At 43.2% G+C, this 27,999-nt stretch overlaps 1 protein-coding gene across 12 annotated transcripts in view; it reads right to left on the bottom strand.

Moving 5' to 3' along the window:
- The window catches only part of CIT (citron rho-interacting serine/threonine kinase), a 165,096-nt gene extending 137,363 nt beyond the window's left edge, over window positions 1-27,733 (bottom strand). For 11 of the 12 annotated variants that reach the window (XM_072802750.1, XM_072802751.1, XM_072802749.1 and 8 more), the window contains exons 1-5: window positions 27,643-27,733; window positions 26,556-26,655; window positions 21,364-21,505; window positions 13,155-13,330; window positions 7,273-7,374 (exon numbers count right to left, since the gene is read on the bottom strand). In XM_072802750.1, coding sequence (XP_072658851.1) covers window positions 7,273-7,374; window positions 13,155-13,330; window positions 21,364-21,505; window positions 26,556-26,651 — 516 coding nt within the window. In that variant the 5' untranslated portion in view covers window positions 26,652-26,655; window positions 27,643-27,733. The remainder of the gene's footprint in view (window positions 1-7,272; window positions 7,375-13,154; window positions 13,331-21,363; window positions 21,506-26,555; window positions 26,656-27,642) is intronic. The other variant, XM_072802746.1, reaches the window with a different exon arrangement.
- Between the last annotated feature and the right edge of the window lie 266 nt (window positions 27,734-27,999).

The following is a 27,999-nucleotide window of genomic DNA, read 5'->3' on the forward strand; positions in this document are numbered from 1 at the left end:
GTAGGGATACAGGGAACATTCCTCAACATCTTAAAAGCCATCTACCAAAAGCCCACAGCAAATATCATTCTCAATGGGGAAACACTGGGAGCCTTTCCCCTAAGATCAGGAACAAGACAGGGATGTCCACTCTCACCACTGCTATTCAACATAGTACTGGAAGTCCTAGCCTCAGCAATCAGACAACAAAAAGAAATAAAAGGCATTCCAATGGGCAAAGAAGAAGTCAAACTCTCCCTCTTCGCAGATGACATGATACTCTACATAGAAAACCCAAAAGACTCCACCCCAAGATTGTAGCTTTTTTTTTTAAGATTTTATTTATTTGGGGCAGCCTGGGTGGCTCAGCGGTTTAGTGTCACCTTCAGCCCAGGGCGTGATCCTGGAGACCCTGGATCGAGTCCCACATCAGGCTCCCTGTGTGGAGCCTGCCTCTCCCTCTGCCTGTGTCTCTTCCTCTCTCTCTCTCTCTCTCTCTCTCTAGTCTCTCGTGAAAAAAATAAATAAAATTTTAAAAATATATATTTTATTTATTTGAAAAAGAGAGAGACAGAGAAACAGAGATAGTAACAAAGAGCAAGAAAGAGCACAAGTAGGGAGGAAAGGAAGACACAGGGCTTGATCCAGGACCCGGGGATCATGAACTAAGCCGAAGGCAGACATTTAACCAACTAAGCCAGCCAGGTACCCCAAAAATGTGGCTTCTAACCTAATTAACCTGGTAAATCCTCCAGGGCAGGGCTTCTCAAATCTGCCTGCCCATCAGAATCAGAATTACCTAAGGAGGTGCTTTTTTAAAATAGATAAAACACATTCACTAACAAAAAAAAGAAAAAAAAGAGTACCTACTATGTGTCAGGCACTGCTCTAGATACTAGGAAAACAACAGAGACTGTAACAGACAAAAATCCCTTGCTTCTTGGAGCTGGAATTCTACTGGAATGAAAAAGAGTAAACATTAAGCACTATGACAGGGTAAAGGGCATCTCACTCCCAACCCAACCATTCAGGGAGCTTGTTAAAAATTCCAGGGACCCTGGGTGAGGTACAGAAATCTGCATTTTTAAGGAGCTACCCAGGTGATTCTGATGCAGCCAGCCCAGCACAGCACTGAGACCCAGTACAGATGAAGTTGTAGAGACAAAGTGGCTCCCTGCATCAGGCAGATGAAAAGTTTCTACAGCAAAGGTACCCTCAATACAGCCAACACTCCTGCTGCTTGACATGTTTTTCAGTGACTAACTGGACAGGACAGGATCTGCCTACCATGACAAGATCATGGGCAACAAAGGGCCAGCAACTACCCAGCCACTCCATCAGAATGGAGGCAACAATCCAGCATGGGTGGACACGAGATGTCCCTGCCCACAATGACCAGCTGCAGGTCGCCCAAATGGCAATCACCAAGGGACAGTAATCAAAAGCTGGGGAGACAGGAGGAGGAAAGAGCCCTACAGTGAAACAGTCCTCTAAACAATGTGATCACCCTGCAGATGGCAGAGAAAGCACAGCAGCTGACAGACAAGTCTGGCTTGGAGCTATAACGGACTTGCTCTTTTAAAGCAAAGACATTCAGGCCAACAGAGACAAACCCTTCTAATGGCACAGCTGCAGATGCTAATTAAAGGGCAAATCTTACATGTGTTCAGTTTGGAAGGAGCGGCAGCTTCTCTGCTGGTGTTCATATCTACACCCCAAGTACAGAGATGGCAATGCCCATCACTTGTATTGCAATCAAAACAAAGGACGTGTGTGTGTATGCATGCATATGCATACACGTGCACATACATGCAAGCTTGCACATATATCCCTATGTGGGAAGGGATTGAGTATTTAATAGTTCTTGTACTCTGTTCCAATTTGCACAGGGTATCATTAGAGGCACACTGTGCTGGCCACCCCTTTAGCAGCATGCCCTTGAAATGCTTGCACTACAATCAGCATGCCTGGAAGTACCATGGAAATACAACGATGGTACTGGCATCGTTATCTACCCTGGCCAGTGTTCCTAATCTTTGGCATCAGGGAAGAAGGAAAGGATCCTCTAAGCAGGATGGCCCCTGTTGGAAACACTCAATTATTCCTCTTGACAGCCAAGGTCACTAAAAGAGAAAGAGCAAAGACCCTTTATTTCAGAAAACATGAATCCCATCCATCTATTCAAGGATCCTCATTGAGCAACAAATCATCCAGAGTCTTGGCAAGACGCAGATAGCACATTCAAACTAGGTAACTGAGGGCATGTGTTAATGGAGCACCCTGCATTGATGAAGAACCCCAGAGCCAGTTAACAGCAAGGGGTAGGCACCACTCCTTGACCTGAAAGAGCAAAGTGCAAGGAATGGGGATCTCAGGATGGATCTTCACTATGGCTGAAGGAACAAAAGGAATAAACAATACCCAGAAATTAACTGGAGCCATAGCCACAACAGGCCTCTGGTTTTCAAAGTGGGGTCTCCAGACCAGCAGCAGCATCTGGGATCTGCTTGCAAATTCTTGGGCCCCATCCTAGACTACAAAACCAGAAACTGTGGCAGTGGAATGAGGTAAACTGGAACAATGGGACAAAACTATGACTCTTATTTTTTTTTTTAAACTATGACTCTTAAAACTCTAAATGCATTCACTTGAAATATGCCTCAAAAGATAAGGACACAAAACAACTGTTTTGAAGGCACAAAAGATCCCCCCAGGGCAATAACACACTCCGCAATCAAATTGGGAGTCAATAAGAGGTATTAATATCTCATTTCACCAATGAGAACATTGAAACTGAAAAGGCCAATGATTCCAGAGAGACCAACCAAGAAACAGTAATAAAACAAGAACCTAGATTCTAAAAAAAATTTTTTAAATAAATAAAAAAATAAAAAGAAAAAAAAAAAAGAACCTAGATTCTAGTAACAGCTTTCTTCCAACGGGCAGCCAGCTTCCAAACCCTGGCTTCCCAAGCGGCAACATGCGAACATGCTGGTGAGTTTTGAGACATGCCTCAAAACTGGATAATCTTATCCAAGAGATCAAAACAGCACATGTCTTGCTGTCAAAACTATCATAAGCTGCCACATTTCACTAAAATAAACAATGAAGTTATATTTGTTATCTCTCTCCAGATTCTCACTGACAACATGGGCTGGTGTTTATACAGGCCACAGGGTCACTGCCTAGAACCTGCTAACCTCCAAATTGTTCCTACACAGGAAGGAAATACTCCCCATGCAATTGCACAGCCTTCAGTGGAAAGTGAGACAGGAGAAATAAAAAAACTAATCCAAAGTAGGACCTCCGAACCAGGGTCAGACTAGCAGTGCTCTGGGATAGAACAGTGTAACATAACAGGTAAGAGTATGAAAGGTGAATCTAAGGAGTCTGGCTTCATAAGCCAGATCTATCTTTTATTGTCTATAAATAGACTATAACTTGTCCCCTAAATCCACTCTTCCATTACCTAGATATTGGCCATGCAGGTAGATGGTACAGATGTGAGATCATGTGATGAGTTCTGGTCAACAAAATAGGAAAGGAAATGTGTCCCTCTTCCATGTCATACTACATAAAAGGAATTTGCTTGTTCTGCTCTCTACTCCTTCCTCCTGCCAGCCAGGGGAAGCAAGAACATGAAAATGCTCAATTTTAACCATGTCAAGAGGACAGCATCCTAAGTGATAAGGACTTGTAAAACAGAAGGAACCTGGATCCCTGAATTATCACATACAACAGACCTGCTCCATCAGTCTGGACTGTATTTTGGTATCTTTTTGTTACAATGGCTTAGCCTGGACCTTTAACTAGTACATCCTATGTGCAACTGGAGAAGAAGAATTTGGAATGAACACAGGGAAGTTAATGTGAGGCCACCATAAGGACAAAAGATTCATGGGTAAGTTACAGGCTCAGAGCAAGGGCAGCCCCAAAGACCCATGGTATGAAAAACATCAGTACAAAGCCAGCAACTTTTAAGAAATCTCACAAAGCATTTAGATGCAACAACACTACAAGTAGTGAGCTGCAAAACAATGTTTTCTTTGTAAAGATCAGCTCCTTCCTGAAAGGACACTGGTGAAGGCATCTGTTATACAGAACTGAACAGATTTCATCATGAACCAGATTAACAAAGCACGGTTTCCATGGGCTGCCTGCCAGCATACAGAACTAGCCTTGTTATATAGAACCAGACATTAACAATACAATAGACCTCATTACAATTTTCTATATACCAGAAAATGGCAAGCTACATTCATTGGTATGTAATGACAAATAGGAAATTTTTAGCCACCAAATTTCCAAAGGATTCAAGTTCAACTTCCTTGTACCGCACTCCAAATTTTGAAAATCCTACTGGATCCAACTTGAATTATGTATGCTAGAGAATAAAACTCACACTCCTAATGTGTGATTTCCATAACACAATAAATAAATCTGTATGTAAATCAATTTGTATGAAATTAATCATACGTTCTTCCAATAAACGCTTCTTAAGCATTTACTTGGGAAAACACTACTAGAAGCAAGGGAGACATAATCCCTCCCTTGGTAGAGGGAGTACCTGGTGGGGGAGCCCAACACCCACTCACAAAGAGGAGGTACAGGGTGCTATGAGTACACACCCAGAAGAGCACCCTTCCCAGAAGTAGAGGGATGAGGAAGAGTTTCTGGAAGAAGTGATACCTGGTCCAAGCCTAGAAAGAGACATAAGAGTTAGCCAGGGAAAGAGGAAATGGCATGGAGAAAGGTCAGAAGCCAGTTCAAAGACCCAAAGGAAGTTCAGGACAAATGTAAAGTGAAAGGAGAAGGAGAGGGGTGCCTGGGTGGCTCATTCGGTTAAGTGTCCGGCTTTTGGTTTCAGCTCAAATCACAATCTCAGGGTAGTAAGATCTAGCCAAGCATCAAGTACCCCACTGAACACAGAGCCTGCTTAAGATTCACTCTTCCTTGGGGCACCTGGGTGGCTTAGCCAGTTGGACATCCAACTTTTGGTTTTGGCTCAGGTCATGATCTCAGGGTTGTGGGATCAAAGCCCACAATGGGCTCTGAGCTCAGCAGGGAGTCTGCTTGAAATTCTCTCTCTCCTCTCCTTCCCCCTCTGCCCCTCCTCCTCTAAAATAAATAAATAAATCTTTTTAAAAAATGCTCTATTCCTTCCTCTTCCCTCCCCTGCCTCTTATTCTCTCTCTTAAAAAAAAGGTGGGGGGGAGGTGGTGTCTGGGTGGTTCAACACCTGCCTTTGACCCAGGGCATGATCCTGGAGACCCGGTATCAAGTCCTATGTCAGGTTCCCGGCATGGAGCCTGCTTCTCCTTCTGCCTGTGTCTCTGCCTCTCTCTCTCTCTCTCTCTCTCTCTCTATGTCTGTCATGAATAAATAAATAAAATATTTTTTAAAAATTAATTAAAGTGAAAGGAGAGAAAAGGTAAGCAACAAGCCTAGAGATATATGTGAAAAAGGTCTTATAAACCACATACAAGAGTATGGACTTCATCCAGAGGGCAGCAGGGAGTCTTAAAGGGTTTTAACAGCAGGATGACTTGGCTGAAGTGTGTAGAAGACCTGGGGGAAAGGCAAGACAGATGGCAGGGAGAACTCTTAGGAGGTTACTGCAATAATGCAGGTAAGAAGAAGATGGCGGCCAGAACTCACCCAGTAGAAGCAGGAATGGAGAAAAGAGATAGCTTTGAGAAACATAGGACGACAATCCTACTTCTTTTATTCATTGATTTTTAAATCTATCTTCAATTACACTTCATTTGTATTACAAATGAACAATCAACTGCCAGGTAGCTTAGGATGATTTGTATGTTTTCCCAAACTTCAAAGGTTTAGAGATCTATAAGTAGTCAATAGGTATAATGGAATTCTGGAACTTCATAATCCCAATATAGATCTACGGTACTCTTATCTTGCGGCAGAATTTATTTCCAGACTTAGAAATGTTGAGATTTTAGAAAGATAAAATGGTGTGTATACTTTATATTATGTAACACCCTAAGGTAGGCCTTGGGATATCACCCTGTAATCAAATGCATTCACATTTTGAGGCAAAATATCTGAAAAGTCACACTAAAAGGATGGAAGAGGAGATTCAGGTCAGGTTTTGCTGCCAAGTAAGTAACAAAAGAACCTGAGGTTATTCAGAGCTTCTGGTTATTTCAGATTTGAAGATAAGGGATGGTAGATCTATAATCATATCTTAGTTCCTATGCTAAGTTTGGATATTTATAAGGAAAGTGTACCCTTAGCAAGCATTTTACTCCAAATTACCAACATACTTGAGAAGAGAATGCAGACAAGGAAATAATTACAAGATCCCATCAGCAATACCCAACTGAGCTACAAAGATGGGTGTAAAAATGTTGTTGCAGCCAGATATCAATGTGCTGAGGCAACTAGAACTCTGTACCAGGAACTAAAACTGCTTCTGGGATACTTTTTTTTTTTTTTTTTACTTTAGGAATCTAAATCCCCCAGAACCTAAACAGAACGAATTTTAACCTTGTATAAGTCATGCTACATGTATATCAGAAATAAATGGCACTGTTCAAAAGAATGAGGCAGCTTTGTATGGTATGTGCTGACATGGAAAGATGTCTGGGGTAAATTGCCAAAAGGAAAAAACAAGTTGAAGAGCAAAGAGTAATATATCAAAAAAAAAAAAAAGAGTAATATATCAATTTCATAAGACAAACTATATACATGTGTTCTAAATACAAACATAGAAATTTTTTTCCCATGAGGGTCAGGAAGAACATGCATAACAATTTATTAGGGAAAAGGATTAGAAAGAAAGGTAGGGAACCTTCCCTTCTATTTCATGCTGTTCTGCAGTGTTTGCCTTTTCTTAAAATCACAATGCATTATCACAATTTTTAAAAATTAAAAAATGTTCTCTAGACTTAGTGGTGATCATCTCACAACACAAATACTAACTCATTATGTTGTACACCTGAAACTAACATAATGTATGTCAATTATGACTCAAAAAAAAAAATTTAAAGCAAGATTCAACTCTATTAAAGGTCATATCAGACTACTCCCAAATAAACAACTTCTCATTATTGCCCTTTAAGCCATGGCTACAATACCCAACAGCAGATGGGGCAGTTTCTAAATGGACTGGCTCTTACTCTTTAGGACAAGGAGAACAGGAAGACACCTGAAAGTAAGGAAAGCAACTCGATGGATCATATGAGCAAGAAGCACATCTAGTTCTACGTCTGTGCTGAGTGTCAGCATTGGACTAATTGCAGAGAGAGAGAGAGAGAGAGAAAGACTCACCAGATAAAGGTTATTTTTGTCCTGAAAGGCATACTGTAGCTGGGGGATCCAAGGGCTCATGCTCTGAGATAATATGTTCCGTTCTTCCTCAAAAAATGAAACCTAGGGGAAAAAGAAACTCTTTAGACAATTGTAATAGCATTGGGGTAGGGTGGGGAGAATGTTCTATCCTCTCCCTGTGAGCCTAAACTGCTGTCCCTAGTTGAAAGAAAAGAAAAGAAAGAAAAGAAAAGAAAAGAGAGAAAGAAAGAAAGAAAGACCATCCTTTAGCCCAGCACTCCACAAATTTCACTCATTTGCCTACTTTGCTCACCATTTTTTGCCAGATCTGTATGTTATCTATCCAATTATTAACTCCTCTCCTTAAAGTCAATTCACTTCTTTTAAATCTAAATATCTTTCTCTTTCTTTCCTTCTTCACCTCCTCTCCCTGAACCATTCAGGCCTAAAGCCATTAGGTGGAGCAGAACAAGGTAGGCATCCAGGACAGGTGGTAGGGAGAGAGGGCCACAGTAGCCCAGAACAAGATGCCAGGCCCACGCAGGGTGGGGAGAGCACTGATCATGTGTGGGAGCAGTCCAATACCAGATATCAAGGGCCCACTAGGGTGAGGAAGGCATCTACACACAGGGATGGCCTGGAACTGGGCATTGGAGCCCACCCATGGGAGCAGTGGCAACAAAGACAGTACACTGGATGCACACAGATGTATAAAATAAGCTAAAATATTGAGGGAAGAGAAGAGAGCTATAAGCACAGGAAGGGTGGACACTAGAATAAACTCAGTGAAGTTGGATTGGACTTGACGGTATTGATGTGGACACATGGTTTTTCAATATACAGAGATAGAGAAATAAATATAGATGTAAATGGGTGTGTGTGTGTGTATGTGTGTGCAAGCATACTCGTGCACAGACAGGTGTATTTAATACCTGTATGTGTATTTCCTGGCTCTGTTCACTGAAAGGGGGGTCTGGAAGCAGTGATACCCCAACAGCACCAAGGGCACCTAGTACCTAGATCTCGGCGTCTAAATACCATCTTACACTGAAAGTTATTTTTCAAAGAGGAGATTATGAGGATCCCTAGGGGGCGCAGCAGTTTGGCGCCTGCCTTTGGCCCAGGGCGCGATCCTGGAGACCCGGGATCGAATCGCACACGAATCCCACATCGGGCTCCCGGTGCATGGAGCCTGCTTCTCCCTCTGCCTGTGTCTCTGCCTCTCTCTCTCTCTCTCTCTCTGACTATCATAAATAAATAAAAATTTATAAAAAAAAAAAAAAAACAAAGAGGAGATTATAGGTGTGGGGCAGACAAGAGCCTGAACATCTTGTACCATAAAAAGGGACAACTCAAGATAGGGAAGTGTCAAAAGACGCAAAAAACAACCCGAAGACACTATCATGGCCCAACATATGGGACAATTTGAGTAAAAATCCATAATGACAATAATGGCTTGTGACTCACTGACTTAAGCAGGAAAATGCAAGTCTACACAGCTATAAATTAATAAATTGGAAATTTTATGAGAAACAGGTGCTTCCACAGCTTGAAAACACTTCCCTACAGAATACTTATGAAATGGCAAAGCAGAAAGGGGCACCCCATGATGAGGCATGGCAGATACCTAAGTGAATGTCGATGTGAATGTGACAAATGGAAACAAAGTCACCCGTTGGGATGCAATGAGAAGAGCAGAGTGTCTTGTCTGTGATTTTCCTGCCAAAGATCTAGCACTTGAACCTAAACATGAGCAACATTAGATATATCTATATTATACAAAATAACTGGCCTGTAATCTTCAGAATCAGAATCACCAAGGTCATGAGAGTCCAGGGAAAACTGAGAAGCTGTTCCAGGTTGAAAAAGGCTAAAAAGACAAGACAACTAAAAATGCTATGTGTGATCCTGAGCTGGACTGTTTTGTTCTAAATGGCCATGAAACGACCAGTGCAACATGACTGGGTCTGAAGATTAGACAGCACTAATACAGCACGGTTTCTTTCTAATTTTGATGGTTGTATTGTGGTCCACCGGACAGCATCCCTATTGTAGGAAATGCACACCGGACATCTTCAGAGGGATGGGGAATCAAGTTGGCAACAGATTTTCAAATGGCTCAGGAAGAAAACAATGGTTCATACTTTGAGATAGTTTTCCATGACAAGTTGGCTAGGCTATAGCACCCAGCTATTCAATCACACACTCATCTAGGTGTTTCTGCGAAAGTATTTTGTAGCTACGCTCTATATGGTCAACATCTTCAATCCACTGACTTTAGTAAAGGAGATGATCTGGGTGAGCCACAGCCGTTCAGTTGAAAGAACAAAAGTGAGGCTTCCCTGAGAAAGAAGAAATTCTGCGTCGAGATTCCATTATCAGGTCTTGCCCAAGAGTTTCCAGTTCATTGGCCTGCCCTCCAGATTTCAGACTTCCCAGTCTTACAATCAGGTAGGTCATACATGTACACATTATCTATGTATTTCAAGATGTATAGGTACATATATTCAATGGGTATACATATATAATACATATATACAAAATATATATTATAGAACCTTATATAATTGCATAGAATTACATTCTATGATATATATACTGTACTTGCAACTTTTCTATAGATTTGTGACTTTCAAAATAAAAATAATGTAGCTTTAAATATACCTTCTTCCATTTAGTTCTGACAATAACACCTGTACAACTCCCAGGCATTGATATGCTACTTAATATTAAACCAGTAAACATTTCAAAATAGTTTTGTCCAGGTACTACCTAAAATCATCTTGCATACCACCAGTGATGTATGTAACACATCTGGGGAATAACCACACAGCTCCCATAATCTCCTGCACCTGATCTATGATCGCTCTGCTTTCCTTGCTCATAAAATGTATTCCATGAAGGTTGGCTGAACTGAAAAACCTACGCCTTTACTTGCTCGCCCGGGATTCTTCATCTGACCCCTGAAGCTTCCATTAAAATAAACAGTCTCTGAGGACTCATCTGGTTCTCAGCAGAGCCCAGGCAGGTGTGCTGACCTCTCCTAGTGTTGCTTACAGGATGTTGCCTCTCCTGTCTCCTTCTCCGGCATTTCCTTCCATTCACTCCTGGTGCTAGTTTTTCTCTTTTCATGCCCTTAAATCCCAAAGCCTTGCCATGGCTCAATTAAAGACTCTACTTTCCTTCCTGTTCACTCTCTTAAGGAATGGTTAGGTAGCTTTCATTAGCTCCTTGTGTGTCTGATTTTTAAAAGCCCCAAGCCCACACAGCACACCTGTGTGGCTCCATCGGTTAAGCCTCTGCCTTCAGCTCAGGTCATGATCCCAGACTCCTGGGATCAAGTCCTGCATCAGGCTCCCTGCTCAGCAGGGAGTCTGCTTCTCCCTCTGCCTCTTGCCCTGATCATTCTCGCTCTCTCTTGCTCTCTCTCAAAAAAAAAAATAAATTTTTAAAAATAAATAAATAATTTTTGTAAATAGAAAAATAGAAATCCCCAGCCCACACCTCACACAAGGTCATTGTAAGTCATTCACCTGAAGGAAAGCATACCTATGTGAGCATCTCTTTTGCTTGCCTAAGGTATAGTACATTAGATTGTTTTCTTTTCACATGCACTATTTCTCATCTAGAACATAAACACTGCAAGGTCAGGACTACATTTAATGCCTCTTCTCAAGGACCTAGAAGCACACCACACAGAATAGCTGCTCAGTAAGTACGTACTGATGATAGGTAGTTGCTTAGGTATTGGGAGGTTGAGTGAGCATCTCCCATTCCTCCCTTTCAAATGATTTGCAACAGCCTGTCATTTCTCCTTTCTGCGAAGTTGCTCGCATTTCACTGCTAAACACAGGCTACATCATTCTTGGGACTCTGACAAGCAGCTTCCTGCATTCTACTGCTCCTTTGACTGAAGGCCACTCAAAGACACTAAGTCCTTAGACTCTGATGCCAACCTCCTCATTCCAAAAGTATAAATGATCCCCAGCCACCTCACCAAGTAAACTGCCATTCCAAAAAACAGTTCTTGGAGGAATGGAGAGTTACCATTTCATAAGTACAGAGTTTCTATTTGGGATGATGAGAAAGTTCTAGAAATAGATAGTGGTTATGGTTGCACATCACACTGTAAATGCACTTAAGACCAGTGAATTGTACCCAGTGGCACCTGGGTGGCTCAATTGGTTAAGCATCTGCCTTCAGCTCAGGTCCTGATCCCAGAGTCCTAGGATCAAGCCCCACTTAGGCTCCCTGCTCAACGTGGAGTCTGCTTCTCCCTCTGCCTCTGAACCTCCCCCTAACTTGGGCACACACTCTCTCTCTCAAGTAAATAAATAGAATCATTTTTTTTAAAGGATTAAAACAGGGCAGCCCTGGTGGCGCAGCGGTTTAGCGCCGTCTGCAGCCCGCGGTGTGATCCTGGAGACCCGGGATCGAGTCCCACATCAGGCTCCCTGCATGGCGCCTGCTTCTCCCTCTGCCTGTGTCTCTGCCTCTCTCTGTGTGTCTCTATGAATGAATAAATAAAAGATTTTAAATAAATAAATAAGTAAATAGGATTAAAACAGTAAATGTTGGGCAGCCTGGGTGGCTCAGTGGTTTAGCGCCGCCTTCAGCTCAGGGCGTGATCCTGGAGACCCGGGATCGAGTCCCGCATCGACTCCCTACATGGAGCCTGCTTCTCCCTCTGCCTGTCTGCCTGCCCCTCTCTCTCTCTCTCTCTCTCTCTCTCTCTGTGTGTCTCTCATGAATAAATAAAATATTTTTTTAAAAAACAGTAAATGTTATGTATATTTTGCCACAATCAAAAAAAGGTTCTTCATATTTCCCATATTACCCCCTCCCCAGCCAAATGCCTTATTTCTCCCCATTTCCTAGTCCATCTGTTCTAAACTACTCAGAAGAAGAAAAAAAACCACACACATCTGTATAGCATTCTAGTACTCAAACCTCCAGAACATCACATACACACTTCCACCTGCCACGCTCCTGTCACGCCTCTCTGCCCAGAATCTACATTCCCTCTCAGCGGTGTGAACCTCCCCTGGCTGTCCCTGGCTCACCCACATCTCTCCTCACTCCATAGTTGGTGAATTTGCTAACTGCTCTCCCTTCTGTGATGCTTTAGCTGCTAAGCGCCTGCTTTATACATTTGCATTTTTCCTCCACTTTCCAAAGTTGTTTTTAAACCCTGTAACTAACAGCCATAGAGCTTCAATTCCTTCTGTGGGCTTCCCACAGAGCCGGGTACATTATCGGACACATGATGTGCGCTCGGACATCTGTAACTAATAAATTGCTCTGAACACCAAGGCTGATGACCGTCTCTCTAGAAACTCAGCAAATGAATCGATATGTCTGGAGCAGCAGCCTTGTTTAAAAGAAAGAAAAATACCACAACCAAAAAGAGAAGTTCCTACCTCTCTTAAACAAGCAATACCCTAGCCATACACCAATGTTATTTAATTTCTTCAAAAGCCTGTTTTAAAATCAAATGCATATGCCCACAACGCAAATAAAGAAAATGTGCTCAAAAGCAAATACTGCCTAACTCCACGATATGCATATCTTGAAATCCCCAGCTAACGATCATCAAAGGTCATCTTAAATTCATTAGTTAAAAGGCCACGTTGATTCTGAATAAAATACAACTATGAAAACATGATAAATAAATCAAGGGGAGCTTGTGAGCCTTCAAAATGAGTCAGTATCAGTTCAAGAAGAAAAGCTGAGAACCTGAGAGATCTTTCTGCAACCATAATTAACCAGAGCCACCAAGGAAAACTTGTGGGATCCCAGATGTCAATTCAGCAGATTACTGCCTCTGCAGTAAACATTCCGGCACAGAAAGGGGAAAGGGCATGGTGTTAAAATGCTCCTACCTGCTCTTGGGCCAACAAGGTCTTCTTCTTCATGACTTTCATGGCATAGATATCTCCGGTGGCTCGCTCTCTTACCACCTGCACTTCAGCAAAGTGACCACAACCCACAAGACTTCGGACTTCAAAGTCCTTTGCTGAAGGCTGGAGCTCCTGTAATTCAGCTATGGTGTCGGAATCTGCAAGAGATGGAAGAGTTGCTCCCAGGTAAGTAAAGCATTTCAAATACATGCATCTTTATGAAAGCAAAAAAAAAAAAAAAAGAAGAAGAAGAAAAAGTGTTCCTATGTGTTCCCTCACTGTCAAAAGACATTTAGTCACTTTCTCATCCGTCATGAATAATTATAAAATCAGCACAAAAGTGTTTTTATATGTTAAAATTAAGGGCTCCAGAAATTCCAAAGCAGTTTCCATGGTAGCTATAATTTGAATCCTGTAGACTCAGAAAATAGGAGGAGAACACAAATCATGCTTTTCCTCCTCCTCTCCGAAGGCTGTAGGGCAGTGTTTGGTCAAACATGTTTATCAGCATTTAGATTGGTTTATAATGTGATGTAAGCAACATGATTCCCATCTCAATCAACTTTGGAGCTGACTGCAAGATCATTCCATGCTAAGTGTGTTCTGCACAGTTTTATCCCACTAACCCATCTCCCTTGGACTGTGTGGGTAATACCTCCTCTTTCTCTTAATACATAGAGGTTCCACAAAACAAACAAACAAAAATGGAGCCCTGACATTTGCAATGTGGAGTTGACAGGGCACATGTCTAGAAGGGTTTACAACTAACTTTTTCTTAGCATATAGTCTTCTTTTTCAAGTGCAGTTTCTCAGTACCTTACTCCACTCAGGCTGTTACATCAAAACACCATAGATGAGGTGGCTTCAACAACAGTTATTTATTTCTTACAGTTCTGGAGGCTGGGGAGCCCAAGATTAAGGTACTGGTAGATTAAGTTCCTGGTGGGAACCCACTTTCTGGCTTACAGACAGCTACCTTCTCACTATATACTCACAAGATGGAGAGAGAGGGGACCCTGGTCTCGCTTCTTCAAAGGCCAACAGTTCACTCTGGGAGGCCCCACCTTCATGACTTCATCTAAATATAATTACTTCCCCAAAGGCTCTCCCTTCAAATAACCACCATATTGGAAATTAGAGCCTCAACATTTGAATATGTACGGGGACACGAACATTCAGTCCATAATAGGCGGAGATCCTCAATGTATGATGTGTGGATTTGGAATCTACCGTATATTTATTGACACTATTCTGGGACATCACTGGATATGCAATGACTCTAAGGATCTGAAAGAATAGAGCACAAGAGCTGTATCTGACTAAAAAATTCAATCCTTCACATTATAGAGAAACAGGGGTTACATGCCAAAGGAAGACAAGAGGAACGCATAATCAAAATTAACTTGGAGGGCAGCCCCAGTGGCGCAGCGGTTTAGCGCCGCCTGCAGCCCGGGGTGTGATCCTGGAGACCCAGGATCGAATCCCGCATCAGGCTGCCTGCATGGAGCCTGCTTCTCCCTCTGCCTGTGTCTCCGCCTCTCTCTCTCTCTCTCTCTCTCTCTCACTCTCTCTCTCGCTCGTTCTGTGTGTCTCTATGAATAAATAAATAAAATCTTTAAAAAATAATTAAAAAAACAAAATTAACTTGGAGAATCCCTCAGAAAGGTCCCACGATGAAGACCAAGAGACTCTTGAATTCCCATGTGGACACTAAAGCCCTCGGAGCCCTAGAGCGGGTTGCCATTTCTACAGTTGCACACGAGATAAAGCTGGGAGCTACATTCTAGAGTTACAGGGGCACCTGGGTGGCTCAGTGGTTGAGCATCTGCCTTTGGCTCAGATCATGATCCTGGGGTCCTGGGGTCCTGGGATCGAGTCCCACATAGGGCTCCCCATGGGGAGCCTGCTTCTCCCTCTGCCTCTCTCTCTGTGTCTCTCTCTCTGTTTCTCATGAATAAATAAATAAAATCTTTAAAAGAAATAAAATTTTTAAAAAATAGAGCTACAGTCAGCTTGGCAAGTTAGTCACACAATCAGAGGAAATGGGGGAAAGCCATTTCATACCTAGAGTTGCTGAGCAGCCTATTGATAAATTAGTAAATGCAATTTTAATTGCTACCCACCCTCTTTCTTTGAGGCATGGGTGGAGCTGAATTCACTTGGATCAAAGGCACACATGATGAACTCCACCGCACTAACTACCTTCCCACCCACAGACCATACCTCTCTCTTCAGCCAGTCACCCTGAGAAACACCTCCCTTTGGTCCCTGGGGGAATGAGGCAAAAGTGATGGGTAGATCTGGATAAATTCACCATGACCATTGTAAAAGATACATCTAAAGTGCCTTCATGGAGAATTCCATGCAGAAGGAAAGTTGAAAGCTGCACAATATTTTCCTTTTGCCCTGACATCCCTATGCCCTATCCTGTCTTTCTTTCCTGCCCTTCTTCCAAGTTTCTTTCAGATCAAGTACTTGAGTTTTGAATTATAATACCCCAAATACACTGGCTTGCAACTTTCTGGGTTGAATCTGATTTTATTATTGCTTGCAGACAAAGCCTCTCTCGATCCCCTGCTGGGCCTTAGGTCCCTAGGTAGTTTCTAGCATTTGTCCAACTTAACTATGGATCTGCGGCTGGTAACCACTAGGCATTTCAATCACACAAGTAAACAAACATCGATAGGCAAAGACTCCCACAACTTCCCTCCATACCGGTAGCATCTGTGACTGCAAAACCAAAGCACACTTCAGCCCTGCACACTGTTAGTTACAGCATGTAAGGACTGAATATTGAGGTGGAAACAAAGACCCAAAGCACTATAATGAAAATGCAGTCAAAGCACAGCCTTGTCAGATAAACATTTGGACCGAGGGGCAAAAGCCAACACAGCTGAGTATATCCCTTCCTCTTCTGAAATTCAGTCAATTCAACATCTCAATTTCTAGGAATTTGTCCTTCACAGAAACATGAACAGATGTGCTTGAAAAAGACACACACAGCAAGATACCCATCATGAGCACTGCTTGTAGGAGAAAAATAACCAGAAATGACCTAATGGTCCATGGGCACCTCGGTGGCTCAGTTAAATGTCTGCCTTCAGCTCCAGGATCCTAGGATCCTGGGGTCCTGGGATTGAGCCCCAGGTTGAGCCGACCTCCCTGCTCAGCAGGGAGTCTGCTTCTCCCTCTCTGCCTCTCCTCATCCCTGTTTGTGCTCTCCCCTATTCTCACCATCTCTCTCTCTCAAATAAATAAAATCTTAAAAAAAAAAAAAAAAAAAGATGACCTAAAGCTCCATCAACAGGAAAATGGCATCGACCTAAAGTTCATTCACATAAAAGAATATTAGGCACAGGGAGTAGCTCAATCTCCACTAGAATATACAATCTTTAAGAGCAGGGATTTGGGGGACGCCTGGGTGGCTCAGCAGTTGAGCATCTGCTTTCAGCTTAGAGCGTGATTCTGGTCCAGGAATCAAGTCCCACATCAGGCTCCCTATGAGGAGCCTGCTTCTCTCTCTGCCTTTCTCTCTGTGTCTCTCATGAATCAATAAATAAAATCTTTAAAAAAAGAGCAGGGATTTTTGTGCATTTTGATCATTACTGTAAACTCAGTACCCAAAACGGAACCTGGCACATAGCAAATGCTCCATAAATATTTGTTGAGTAAATATATTGCTATGTGAGCAAAGCTAGTAGCAAAATATTACATCTATCAAAAGAGTGATGTTAGAACATACATGGAAAAGGTTAATTGCTAGAGCTGGTTGACTGACACACAGGAGTTCATTACACTATTCTCTTTCCCTTGAGACATGCTTGAAAATTTCCATAATAAATATTTTATAAAGACAAAAAAAGCTGCAATATTATGCACTGAACTGGTAACAGTAGTTATCTCAAATAGAGGAGATTTTGAGGGATATTCTCTCATTTTGACCTTTTATATATAACTTTGTACTCTATTTACAATTAGGAAGAAAAAATTTTTAAATATATAATTCACCTATAAGCACTACAGTTGTGAACACACAGAAGCTTTTGCTTACAGTAAACATAGCTAAAAGAGCATAAGACTGCAGCTACTGTCAAATCACCAAAAATAGTCCAATTTCAACAATTATCAACACTTTGTGTGTTTAATATCAGTTTATTTTTTAGACAAATTCTATAATACAATGTTTAAGATTTTGCCACTTTGTTCACTTAGCAATGTAGTCATTTGACCAATATTTACTCAATATCTACCAAGTGCCAAACATTGTTTTAGGCACTGGGAATAGAACAGTAATTAAGAAACAAAAATCTTGAAGCACCTAGGTGGCTCACTCAGTGAAATGTCTGCCTACAGCTCAGATCATGATCTCAGGGTCCTGGGATCAAGCCCCACATCAGGTTCCCAGCTCAGTAGAGCGTCTGCTTCTCCCTCTCTCTCTCTGCCCCTCCTACTGCTCATGCTCATACTGTGTGTCTCTCTCTCAAATCAATAAAGTCTTCATTTATTGGAAAGGAAGAAAGAATCTAAATCTTTAGAAAGAGGGAGAGGGAGAAAAGGAGAAAGAGAGAGAGAGAGAAAGAGAGAAAGAGAAAAGAGAGAAAGAAAGAAAGATCTCTCAAAATGCAGGTTCCCTGCTCCCTGCCCTCCTCTAGCTGGGACCCCACTACAGGGCTATACCCTCCATCTCATTCCTCCAACAGTCCCCAAAGAAAATCTCCATCTCTATGACAAGATTCAAGAAACTTATGCAGTAGCAGCTGTTGGGGCCTTCTTCCCATGTGAAATCAAAATTCACATTCCAAAACAGAAACTCAAAAGAAGAAAGAAAAAAAATAAATAAATAAACAGCCATACTAATGTAATCACCCTTTTTTAATCCACAGCCTCTCAGCCATACCCTCCAGGAAGCCTCTCCAAAACTACAAAATAGTTCCTTACAAGAGAATTCTATTAGAAAAAGCTACATTTCTCTAAGCCTAAGCCCCTGATTACTGAATGAGTCTGGAAGATCTACTACTTGAAAGTAACCAGGGGGCAGGGCACCTGGGTGGCTCAGTTGGTTGAGCATCCAACTCATGCTTTTGGCTCAGGTCATGATCTCAGGGTCATGGGCTGGAGCCCTGTGTCAGGCTCTGTGCTCAGCGGGGAATCTACTTAAGGATTCTCACTGTCCCTCTCCCCTGTTCATGCTCTCACTCTATTTTTTTTAATATTTATTTATTTATTTATTATTTATGATAGACTTAGAGAGAGAGAGAGAGAGAGAGAGAGATGCAGAGACACAGGAGGAGGGAGAAGCAGGCTCCATGCCAGGAGCCCGATGCAGACCCGATCCCAGGACTCCAGGATCGCGCCCTGGACCAAAGGCAGGCGCCAAACCACTGAGCCATCCAGGGATCCCCTCTCACTCTAAATAAATAAATAAATAAATCTTTTTTAAAATAAATAAAGTAACCAGAGGGGCAGATCCCAGATTGATGAAAGTGCCTGTAGATGGCTTGATAAATTAGTTTCATAATTTCCCCTCCCCTCCCACTCCCTACTTGAAAATTTAAATACTCAAGAAAGGTAGGAGTTTATTCAAACAAATAGGGAATAATGAAAAGTATCCAAAATACATTTTAAAATTAAAGATACAAAAAAAATAAATAAAAATCAAATTAAATTAAAGATACACAATGTATTAAATGTACGTTGAGGTTGATGGCTATGTGGTGAACATTTATTATCTCTTATGTGTCAGGCCACATAAGCCTGGTCTGTGCACTAGTTCATTCAATCCCCAAACAACCTTATGAGATAAGCATTTTCCTCATTTTGCAGATCAGGAAACAGAAGAGACAAGGTACACATAAACCCCAAAGCTCACTGTGGTGGATCTACACTGATTTTTATCTACTCAAAACTCCCAGCTCCTTTGGGCCCTTGCAATTTCTCTCATTTCATCAGACCCTGGTAATCAGGGTGCACTGAACCCCTGAGCACCCAGATGAGATCATCAACTTCATATCCTAGCCCAGTACCTGATCAAGGGATAGACAGATGGTTTAGAGCAGAGCCAATTAGAATCTTTCCTGGGGATTGTATTAATATAGACAGTGGAAGATAAACCTTGCACAGGGTGTGGTAGCCAATCTCCAAAGATGGTGCCCAATGAATCACACACCTCCTAGAATTCACGCCCTTGTATAGTTCCCTGACACATGGAATCTGGGCGGCCCTATGACTCACTTCAAACAACAGAATGCAGCCCAAGAGATCCTAATGTCCCTTCCATGCCTAAGCCCTAAGAAGTCCTGGCAACTTCCACTTTGGTGCTTTTGGAAACCCTGAGCTGGGGATCCCTGGGTGGCGCAGCGGTTTAGCGCCTGCCTTTGGCCCAGGGCGCCATCCTGGAGACCTGGGATCGAATCCCACGTCGCACTCCCGGTGCAAGGAGCCTGCTTCTCCCTCTGCCTGTGTCTCTGCCTCTCTCTCACTGTGTGCCTATCATAAATAAATAAAAATTAAAAAAAGAAAAAAAAAAAAAAAGAAACCCTGAGCTGCCACGTGAGTCAACATCTCTGCTAGAGACCATGTAGATCAGAGGTCAGTGAGTTTTTTCTTGAAGGGCAAGAGAGTAAATATTTTAGGCTTTGTGGGCCATATAGTCTCCATCACCACGACTCAAACGCCTCATAATGAGTATATAAACACGTAGGCAAGGCTAACAACATTCCAGTAAAACTTTGTTTACAAAACAGGTCTCCCAGGCTATGGTTGGCTGACCCTTGACAGAGAGACCACATGGAGAAGCCACGTAGAGAGCAAGAGGCCGAGACTTCCCAGAAACAGAGAAAGGCCCAATCACCCCCCGAGTCCCAGCTGAGTCTAGCCTTCTGGGCAACTTGCCAGACACTGAGCAAGTCATCTGGGACGTTCTAGACTAGGAGAGTCCTGGGTGCCTACAATCTTAGCCCAAGTCACATGGAGTGGAAAAATCCTAGCTGTGCCCAGTCAATCCCCAGATTCATGAGAGGTAAGACAATGATTACTGTTTTAGGCCACAATAGTTCAGGGTGCCCGGTTACACAGCAAAGTTGTATAAGGGAAGGTTTCTCATACTTGGCACTACTGAAATTTTGGATCAGATAATTTTATGCTGTGGTGGCTATTGTCATTGCAAGAAGGTTAGCATTATCTCTGGCTTCACCCATTAGATGCCGGTAGCACCCTTCCCCTGCTAAGCTGTGACAACAAATAATACCTCCAGACATTGCCAAGAGTCTAGAGAAGGCGAAATCACCACTGGTTGGAAAACACTGATGTAAGGTAATCGAATACAAAACTAGGACTCAGACAGCGGCAGCCAACTCCTCCACCTCAAGGAAGACAAGAACAGGGTGTGGGCACAGCCAATTTATGCCTTTCATAGGGCCGGACACCTTTCCCTTCCTCAGCCCCCTCTTCCATTAAAAAAAAAAGTCAAGGGGCGCCTGGGTGGCTCAGTTAGTTAAGCATCCAAATCTTCATCTCAACTCAGGTCTTGATTTCAGGGTCAAGCCCCTTGATTTCATGAGTTCAAGCCCCATGTCAGGCTCCATGCTAGGTATGGAGCCTACTTAAAAAAAAAAAAAAGAAACTATGAAAAAAGTCAAAATTATATTTTATGATGACATTGTCATAAAGATGAATAAAATCCCAAATCATTATTATTATAACCATATTTTTCGTATTATTTCAAAATTAATTTAACTAGTGAAAAGAGGTTCAATTTATTAAAATTAAATATTGTGGGCTCTAAGCACTGTGCTTGCTATGCCTGTTAGATTATCAGCCCTGAGTGGGTATAAGGATGGAGCCAGTGGACACTGCTTAACAGCTGGAACCAGCTATACCAAAAGTTTAACCCAACCCTAGATTTCTCAGTTTCATGAGCCCTAAATTCACTTTTTGGCCTCAGCTAGTTTGAGTTAAGTTTCTGTCACCTGCAACCATGAGACCTAACTTATCTGGCCTCCTAACTGCAGCAGATAGAAACTGACCTTGAAACTGGGTCTGAAAAAAAAAAGAAAAAAGAAAGAAACTGGGTCTCTCTTCCTCCAAGCAGAGTTCTTACCCACTACCACCAACCACTAACTCATTTGGCTTCCAGCATCTTTGCAGTTTTCTCTGGCAGAATGGTTTTCAAGAAAAATTTCTCCAAACTTACACTTCCGGACAAAGTTGCTCACGTGCTTGATCTTCATCAGAGCAGGCTGACTGCATTCTCCAAAGAGAACGAAGAGGGCATCTAATATCCCTTCTCGGGAAAGAGGAGACATCTGCTGTTGAGTCAGAAAGGGTGGTTTCCCCTAAAAACAGCAAACAGCAGATGGAGACACTGTCAATAATGAAAAGCTTTGATCAATAACATCCACACAGAGTAAATTACAAGCCACCAACTCTAACTGCTCACGACACACGCTAACAGCACAATTCTGGGGCTTCATTCTTTAAAGCAACATCAATTGAGAGTCATTACGTTATCACTTGTACGATTCCATTACCGTGGATTTCTTCCACCAGCACCTGGGAAGAAAAGCTTCACAAGCATGCCATTAACAAGAAAAGGCTCTTCTTTCTTAACAGTCTGAGGCTCATGGGAACATTTACTCTGGACCCTGCTGGTTACGACATGCATGTTTCCATGTCTCTACAATAGGACACAATGATTGCTACTTCTTTTGAGTGTGCCTGGAGGCTTGCTAATATAACTGCAGTTCCTTTTTTTCTTTTTTTTTAAACGACAATGACCTCCCTTTTTTTTTTTTTTTAAAGACTTTATTTATTTATTCATGAGAGACACAGAGAGAGAAGGCAGAGACATAGGCAAAGGGAGAAGCAGGCTCCATGCAGGGAGCCTGATGCAGGACTCAATCCCAGGACCCCGGGATCACACCCTGAGCCAAAGGCAGACACTCAACCACTGAGCCACCCAGCGTCCCAACTGCAGTTTCTTTAATGCTCTCAAACAATCTAGAGTAGTATGGACAGAGTGACCATTCTAAAGCTGAATTTCTTCATAATCCAGACCAACAGTTGCAAACTGGCAGACTGCATCTAACCCACACAGACATGTTTTGTTGGGCCTGCAGCATTTAAAATAATTTGAATTATCTGCCAATATTGAAAAATAAGGAAATTTTACCCAAAAGAAGGGGTAGGATCTGGGGGTTCTCCTGAAACACTGGAGGATAGAGCCACATTGCCCCACATTCTTTTTTTTTTTTTTTTAAGATTTTATTTACTTATTTGTGAGAGACAGAGAGAGAGAGAGGCAGAGGCACAGGTAGAGGGAGAAGCAGGCCCCATGCAAGGAGCCCGATGTGATTGTCCCACATTCTTGTCTGGTGATAAACAGTGGCTCTCGGGTAGCCCTGGTGGCGCAGCGGTTTAGCGCCGCCTGCAGCCCAGGGTGTGATCCTGGAGACCCGGGATCGAGTCCCCCACATCGAGCTTCCTGCATGGAGCCTGCTTCTCCCTCCGCCTGTGTCTCTGCCTCTCTCTCGCTCTCTCTTAATGAATAAATAAATAAATCTTTACAAAAAAAAAAAAAAACAGTGGCTCTCGAGTGATGCTGCCCCTCTGTGTAGAGAATGTGTTCTGCAGTTCACCGTAGATCTGACTGCCAGTCTTCTATCGGGCCCATGTGACTCACTCATACTCACTGCCTAGCCCCCAAAGACATGAGTTTGCAACCTTTGGTCTAGAGCAATGATCTCCATGTGCATGGGGATCCCTGGGTGGCTCAGTGGTTTAGCACCTGCCTTAGGCCCAGGGCGTGATCCTGGAGTCCCAGGATCGAGTTCCACATCAGGCTCCCTGCATGGAGCCTGCTTCTCCCTGTCTCTGCCTCTGACACTCTCTCTCTCTCTCTCATGAATAAATAAAATCTTAAAAAAAAAAAAAAAAATGATCTGGGATGCCCGGGTGGCTCAGAGGTTGGGCGCCTGCCTTTGGCCCAGGGCGTGATCCTGGAGTCCCAGGATTGAGTCCCACATCAGGCTCCCTGCATGGAGCCTGCTTCTCCCTCTGCCTACGTCTCTGCCTCTCTCTCTCTGTCTCTCATGAATAAATAAATAAAAATTGTTTTTAAAAAATGATCTCTATGTGCCAGGCTATGGATTGTGTGGTGATATCTCTGCAAAGATGGCCCCCTACAGGCCCTTTATCTCTACATGTGCTTGCCACCACTCCATTAACAATCTATTTCCCCTCCCCTTGAATCTGTCTCTGTGACTTGCTTCAAGCAACAGGTGACACAAGTGACACTGCCCCAGTTCAGGGCAGAGCTCTCAAGGAGGCTAGCAGCTTCTGCTTTTGCTCTTTTGGGAAGCCAGTCGCCATGTAAAAAAGCTTAGGCTAGACCAGGGGTCAGCAAACTATGGTCCATAGGCCAATCTGGCCCCACTGTGTTTTTATAAATAGTTTTATTGGAACACAGCCAGACCCACTCATTTACATATTGTCTGTGGCTGCTTTTGTGCTACAGTGGCAGAGGTGAACAGTTGCAGCTACCCCAAAGCCTAAAATATTTATTATTTAGAAAAGAAAGTTACAAGGCCTGGGTCAGACTACTGGCTAATGAAAGGCCTCATAGAGAAGTCAGCTGGAGGGACACTGAGATGCACCAGCCAGCAGGCAGTGCCCAGATGTTCCAGCCCCAGCCAAGCTCCCAACACAATATGGCCCCTTGAGTGACCCCAGCTGATAACACGGGGTAGAACAGGAAGACTGCCTAGCTGATTCCAAACAACCCACAGAATCAGAAGAAAAAATAAATCGTTACTGCTTTAAACTTTGAGAGTGTTTTCTTACACTGGATAATAGAAACAGGCTGGCTACATTTGAATCACCTGAAGAATTTAGCTACAAAACAACAATAACAAAATACTCTGGTGCTATCCCTGACCTACTGAACAAGAATTTCCCAGTTAGTAGCTTAGAACATGTTTTATCAACAAGCTCACCAAGAGATTCAAGCTTCGGCCAAGTATGAGAAGCCCTGGGCCACAAGCCACCATACCTGTCACTTTAGTTATACTTCTGCCACAAACTCCCAAAAATACCACCATGCTGATGTTTAACAAAGTTCTCCAGTCTGCCACGAAATGAGAAAACATGACCAGCACATGATGACTTATCTATAAGGCTAACTATATTCATATTTTAAAGTGCTCTTTTATTCTGAAATAATGTCTCCTTTCTCTGCTGTTTCTTAAAATGTCCCTTCTTTATAATGAAAGGACCAGAACGTAATAGGCTTTTCTCTATATCTGTTTTTTTATATCCTTTTTACATCTCTTACTTGACAAAATAAAAAGTTGGTTAACCTATGTCAGCCTAGCAAATCTGTGAAATTGCGCTGGCTCAAAAATCTAGAAGTCTCTGACCGCTGACGCAGAACTCCTTGGCAGGTTAAGTATAATGTTAAGTAGAAACTAAGACCCAGTCTAAAGTCCTTACCTAGATGGAAAACAAAATCATTATCCTACCTAAACCTTGTTAAAATTACATTACATGGGAAAAGAACAGTATCCATACCAGGTTAGGCAAATGTTAGGTGTATGGTACGCTTGTGAATAATTGCTTTCCCAGGGACAGGGAAGAACTCATCATGAAAAAAAGATAAACCGGGGATTTACCCCCAACCCTTACTGTTATAATGACATTTAAATATAATACACACTTAATAAACTCTGACATATGCTGGCAGCGTTGCCAGTGGTTACATGCCCAGCCTCTGTTGTCAGAATAAAAATGGAACCTGGCTCTGTCACTTACAAGCTGCGTGATCCTGGGCAAGTCCTTGCCTCCTTCAGTATCTGTCTCTTCCTACTTAAAATGTAAATAAGAATAGTCCTTACGTCCGTTATGAAGCTGAAGTAAGATAATCAGGAGCATGCTGGTTCTGTACCCACACATTGGAAGCCACAATTATTATATATGGAGCACAGTATAATGCCTTTAGTCAATTTTGTAATAAATTGGAAAAGTTTTGGAGTTAAATGTAAAGAAACTAAAGCACAGCAGCACTCCAGTCACCTACAGTTAGGGACAAACTATTCATTTTTGAAAAATATCTCATGACTTAAAACCGTAACAGGAATGGTCCTAACACCACAACCTAAGCTTTCGATCTGTCTCCATTCTGAGCTGTTTGGACATTCCCCAATACCAATATTTTTGGGGGAAATGTCATCAAGAAAGTATCAGTATTTATCATTGTACAGGTATCCTTGCATAAACACCTTCCTAAATATAATTATTGCTAAGTAAACATAAATTGATCAGTATTATAACTAATAAGCGCTTAATATAAATTATCTCATTTAATCCTCATGATAACCTTGTGAATTTGGTGCTATAACCTCTATTTGACAGAGTGGCAAATGGATGCAGAGAAGGCAACGGAGTCACCCCAGGTAACACAGCTAACAAGCGCTGGGGCCAGGATTCAAACCCAGCTCGACACCACTACCTATGCTGACCGCCTGACTTGTGAATACATAAATCGAACAAGGATTTCTACATCAACGATGTTTCACCTACGTCAAAAACAAAAGAATTAAAAATCTACTGGGAATTATTTCCTGATATTAAGCTTTAACACTAGTGGGGGGATTGAAAGGCTCTATATCTTGAGCAGACTATGGAGTTTCACAAGTCTGGGTTGTTTTGGTTTTTTTCTTAAATAAAGATCTCTTAGGGGCACCTGGGTAGCTCAGCCAGTTAAGCATCTGCTTTCGGCTCAGATCATGATCTCAGGGTCCTGGGATAGAGCTCCACATCGGGCTCTCGGCTAAGCAGGGAGTCTGTTTCTCCCTCTGCCCCCTCCCCCCTGCTCATGTTCTCCCTCTCTCAAATAAATAAAATATTTTTAAAAAAACAAAGATCTCTTGAATGAAAAGAAATTCTACAGTAATTTTGGCCAAAAGACTGCCTGTGTTTTTCTTTCTTTAACAAAAGGACAAACCTTAATACGATGTGTAACATGTGAGAAATGATAAAAATTATCTCACTTTTTTTCTTAAGGATTTTTTTTTAAGATTTTAAGATTTTTTTTTTTTTTTAATTCATGAGAAACACAGAGAGGAGAGAGAGGCAGAGACACAGGCAGAGGGAGAAGCAGGCTCTATGCAGGGAGCCCGACGTGGGATTCAATCCCAGGTCTCCAAGATCATGCCCTGGGCCGAAGGCGGCACTAAACCGCTGAGCCATCCGGTCTACCCAAATTATCTCCCTTTAAGGCCAAGTTCAGCTACCCACTCCTAGATTAGCCTCAGCCCTATAATAAGAATAAAAGTGACAAGAAGGTTCCAAGGAAACAAACACAGATGAACAGAGTTGGCAGACTGTTACCTGGAAGAAATGATTCAGCCTGGAGGCCCGGCTGGCAATGGGTTCAGCAGCACCAGCGTCCATTTGATTCCGTGCTCCATACTTGAACTTCAACATCTCCCTAACAGGGAAGAGACATAGAAGGTCAAGTGTTTACTGCCAATTTGAGGACGAACAGCTTGAAAGATCCTATCTTCCTCAAGATGTCAAGGATAGGAAGGTGAAAACCAACCACTATGAAACAAGTCTTGGAAAGTTCAGTCTGGCAATGGACATTACAAAGCGGATTATTTGCCCACTGTAACAAGAGGTAATACACTCATCTGACATATTCTCTTACTTACAAATAAATTTATTATTCTGCTCCGTGGATAATGTAAGCTCCACAAGAGCAGAAACACAGAGCCTGGCAAGTAGCAGGTGCTAATGAAGACTTATTGAAATGAATGATTGAAATAAGCAAATTACACAGTATGTTAGATAGTAATAGGCGCTACAGAGTTCTAAAAAAGAGAGAGGGAAATAAGGGTAATTGGTGTGTGCCCGCATTTTTTTAACAGTGTAGCCACAGTAGACTACACTGAGAAGGTAACATTTGAAGCAAGTGGGTAAGCAGTGAGCCTTGCTGATGGGCGGGGGAGGCAAGCAAAGGGTGCGGCGCCCAGGAACAGCGGAACAGCCGGGGCCCAAGCTCCGAGGCAGGACCTGGGCTTCCCCGACCCCGCCGCGGAGGGGAGAGAGGCTGCAGCACCGGGAAAGGGGCGGGACGCAGGTGACTGCGGATACCGAGAGCGTGAGGGAGGACACTCCAGCAGACGGAACAGCGCAGGAGCACACAAGGGACCCCACCCGGCTTAAGACGGGTGCAATTCCTTCTGCCCCGGGCACCACCTGCAGACCCTTCGGCTCCCTAGGAGGGGGGCGCGCATCGCCAGCCGAGGGCCACCCCGCGCCCCCGCCCCGGCAGCCCTGGGGGCGGCACCGCCACCCACCCCGCCCACCCCACAGCGGGAAGGAAAGCCGGGACTCGTGTGACTGGAAGCGGCCCTCCCCCCCCCGCCTCGCAGAGTGGGGTGGGGGGAAATGGGCGTGCGGGATTCGGACTCACGCTCCGCCGACCCCGCCAGTCCGCGTTCTGCTCCGCCCCGCGCCTCCCGCCGCCGCGTTTGAACCTAGCGAACGGCATGGGCGGGTCTCAGCCGTGCCCCAGCCAATCAGAGTGCCCGCTCCTAGGACGACCCTCTGCGTCCCAGCCAGGCCCCACCCAAAGTCCTTAAAAGGAAAGAGGAAGTGGAAGGGAGAACCAATCAGATTGTGTCTTCCTCCGACTCGTGACCAATGGGAAACGGGGAAGGAGAAACCCTGCGGGGCAGCTCCTGGGAGTTTGAAATTGGCGGTTAAGGGATCCCTGGGTGGCGCAGCGGTTTAGCGCCTGCCTTTGGCCCAGGGCGCGATCCTGGAGACG

Source organism: Canis lupus, chromosome 27 (assembly GCF_048164855.1).
Source record: "Canis lupus baileyi chromosome 27, mCanLup2.hap1, whole genome shotgun sequence".
NCBI classification, from domain to species: Eukaryota; Metazoa; Chordata; class Mammalia; order Carnivora; family Canidae; genus Canis; species Canis lupus.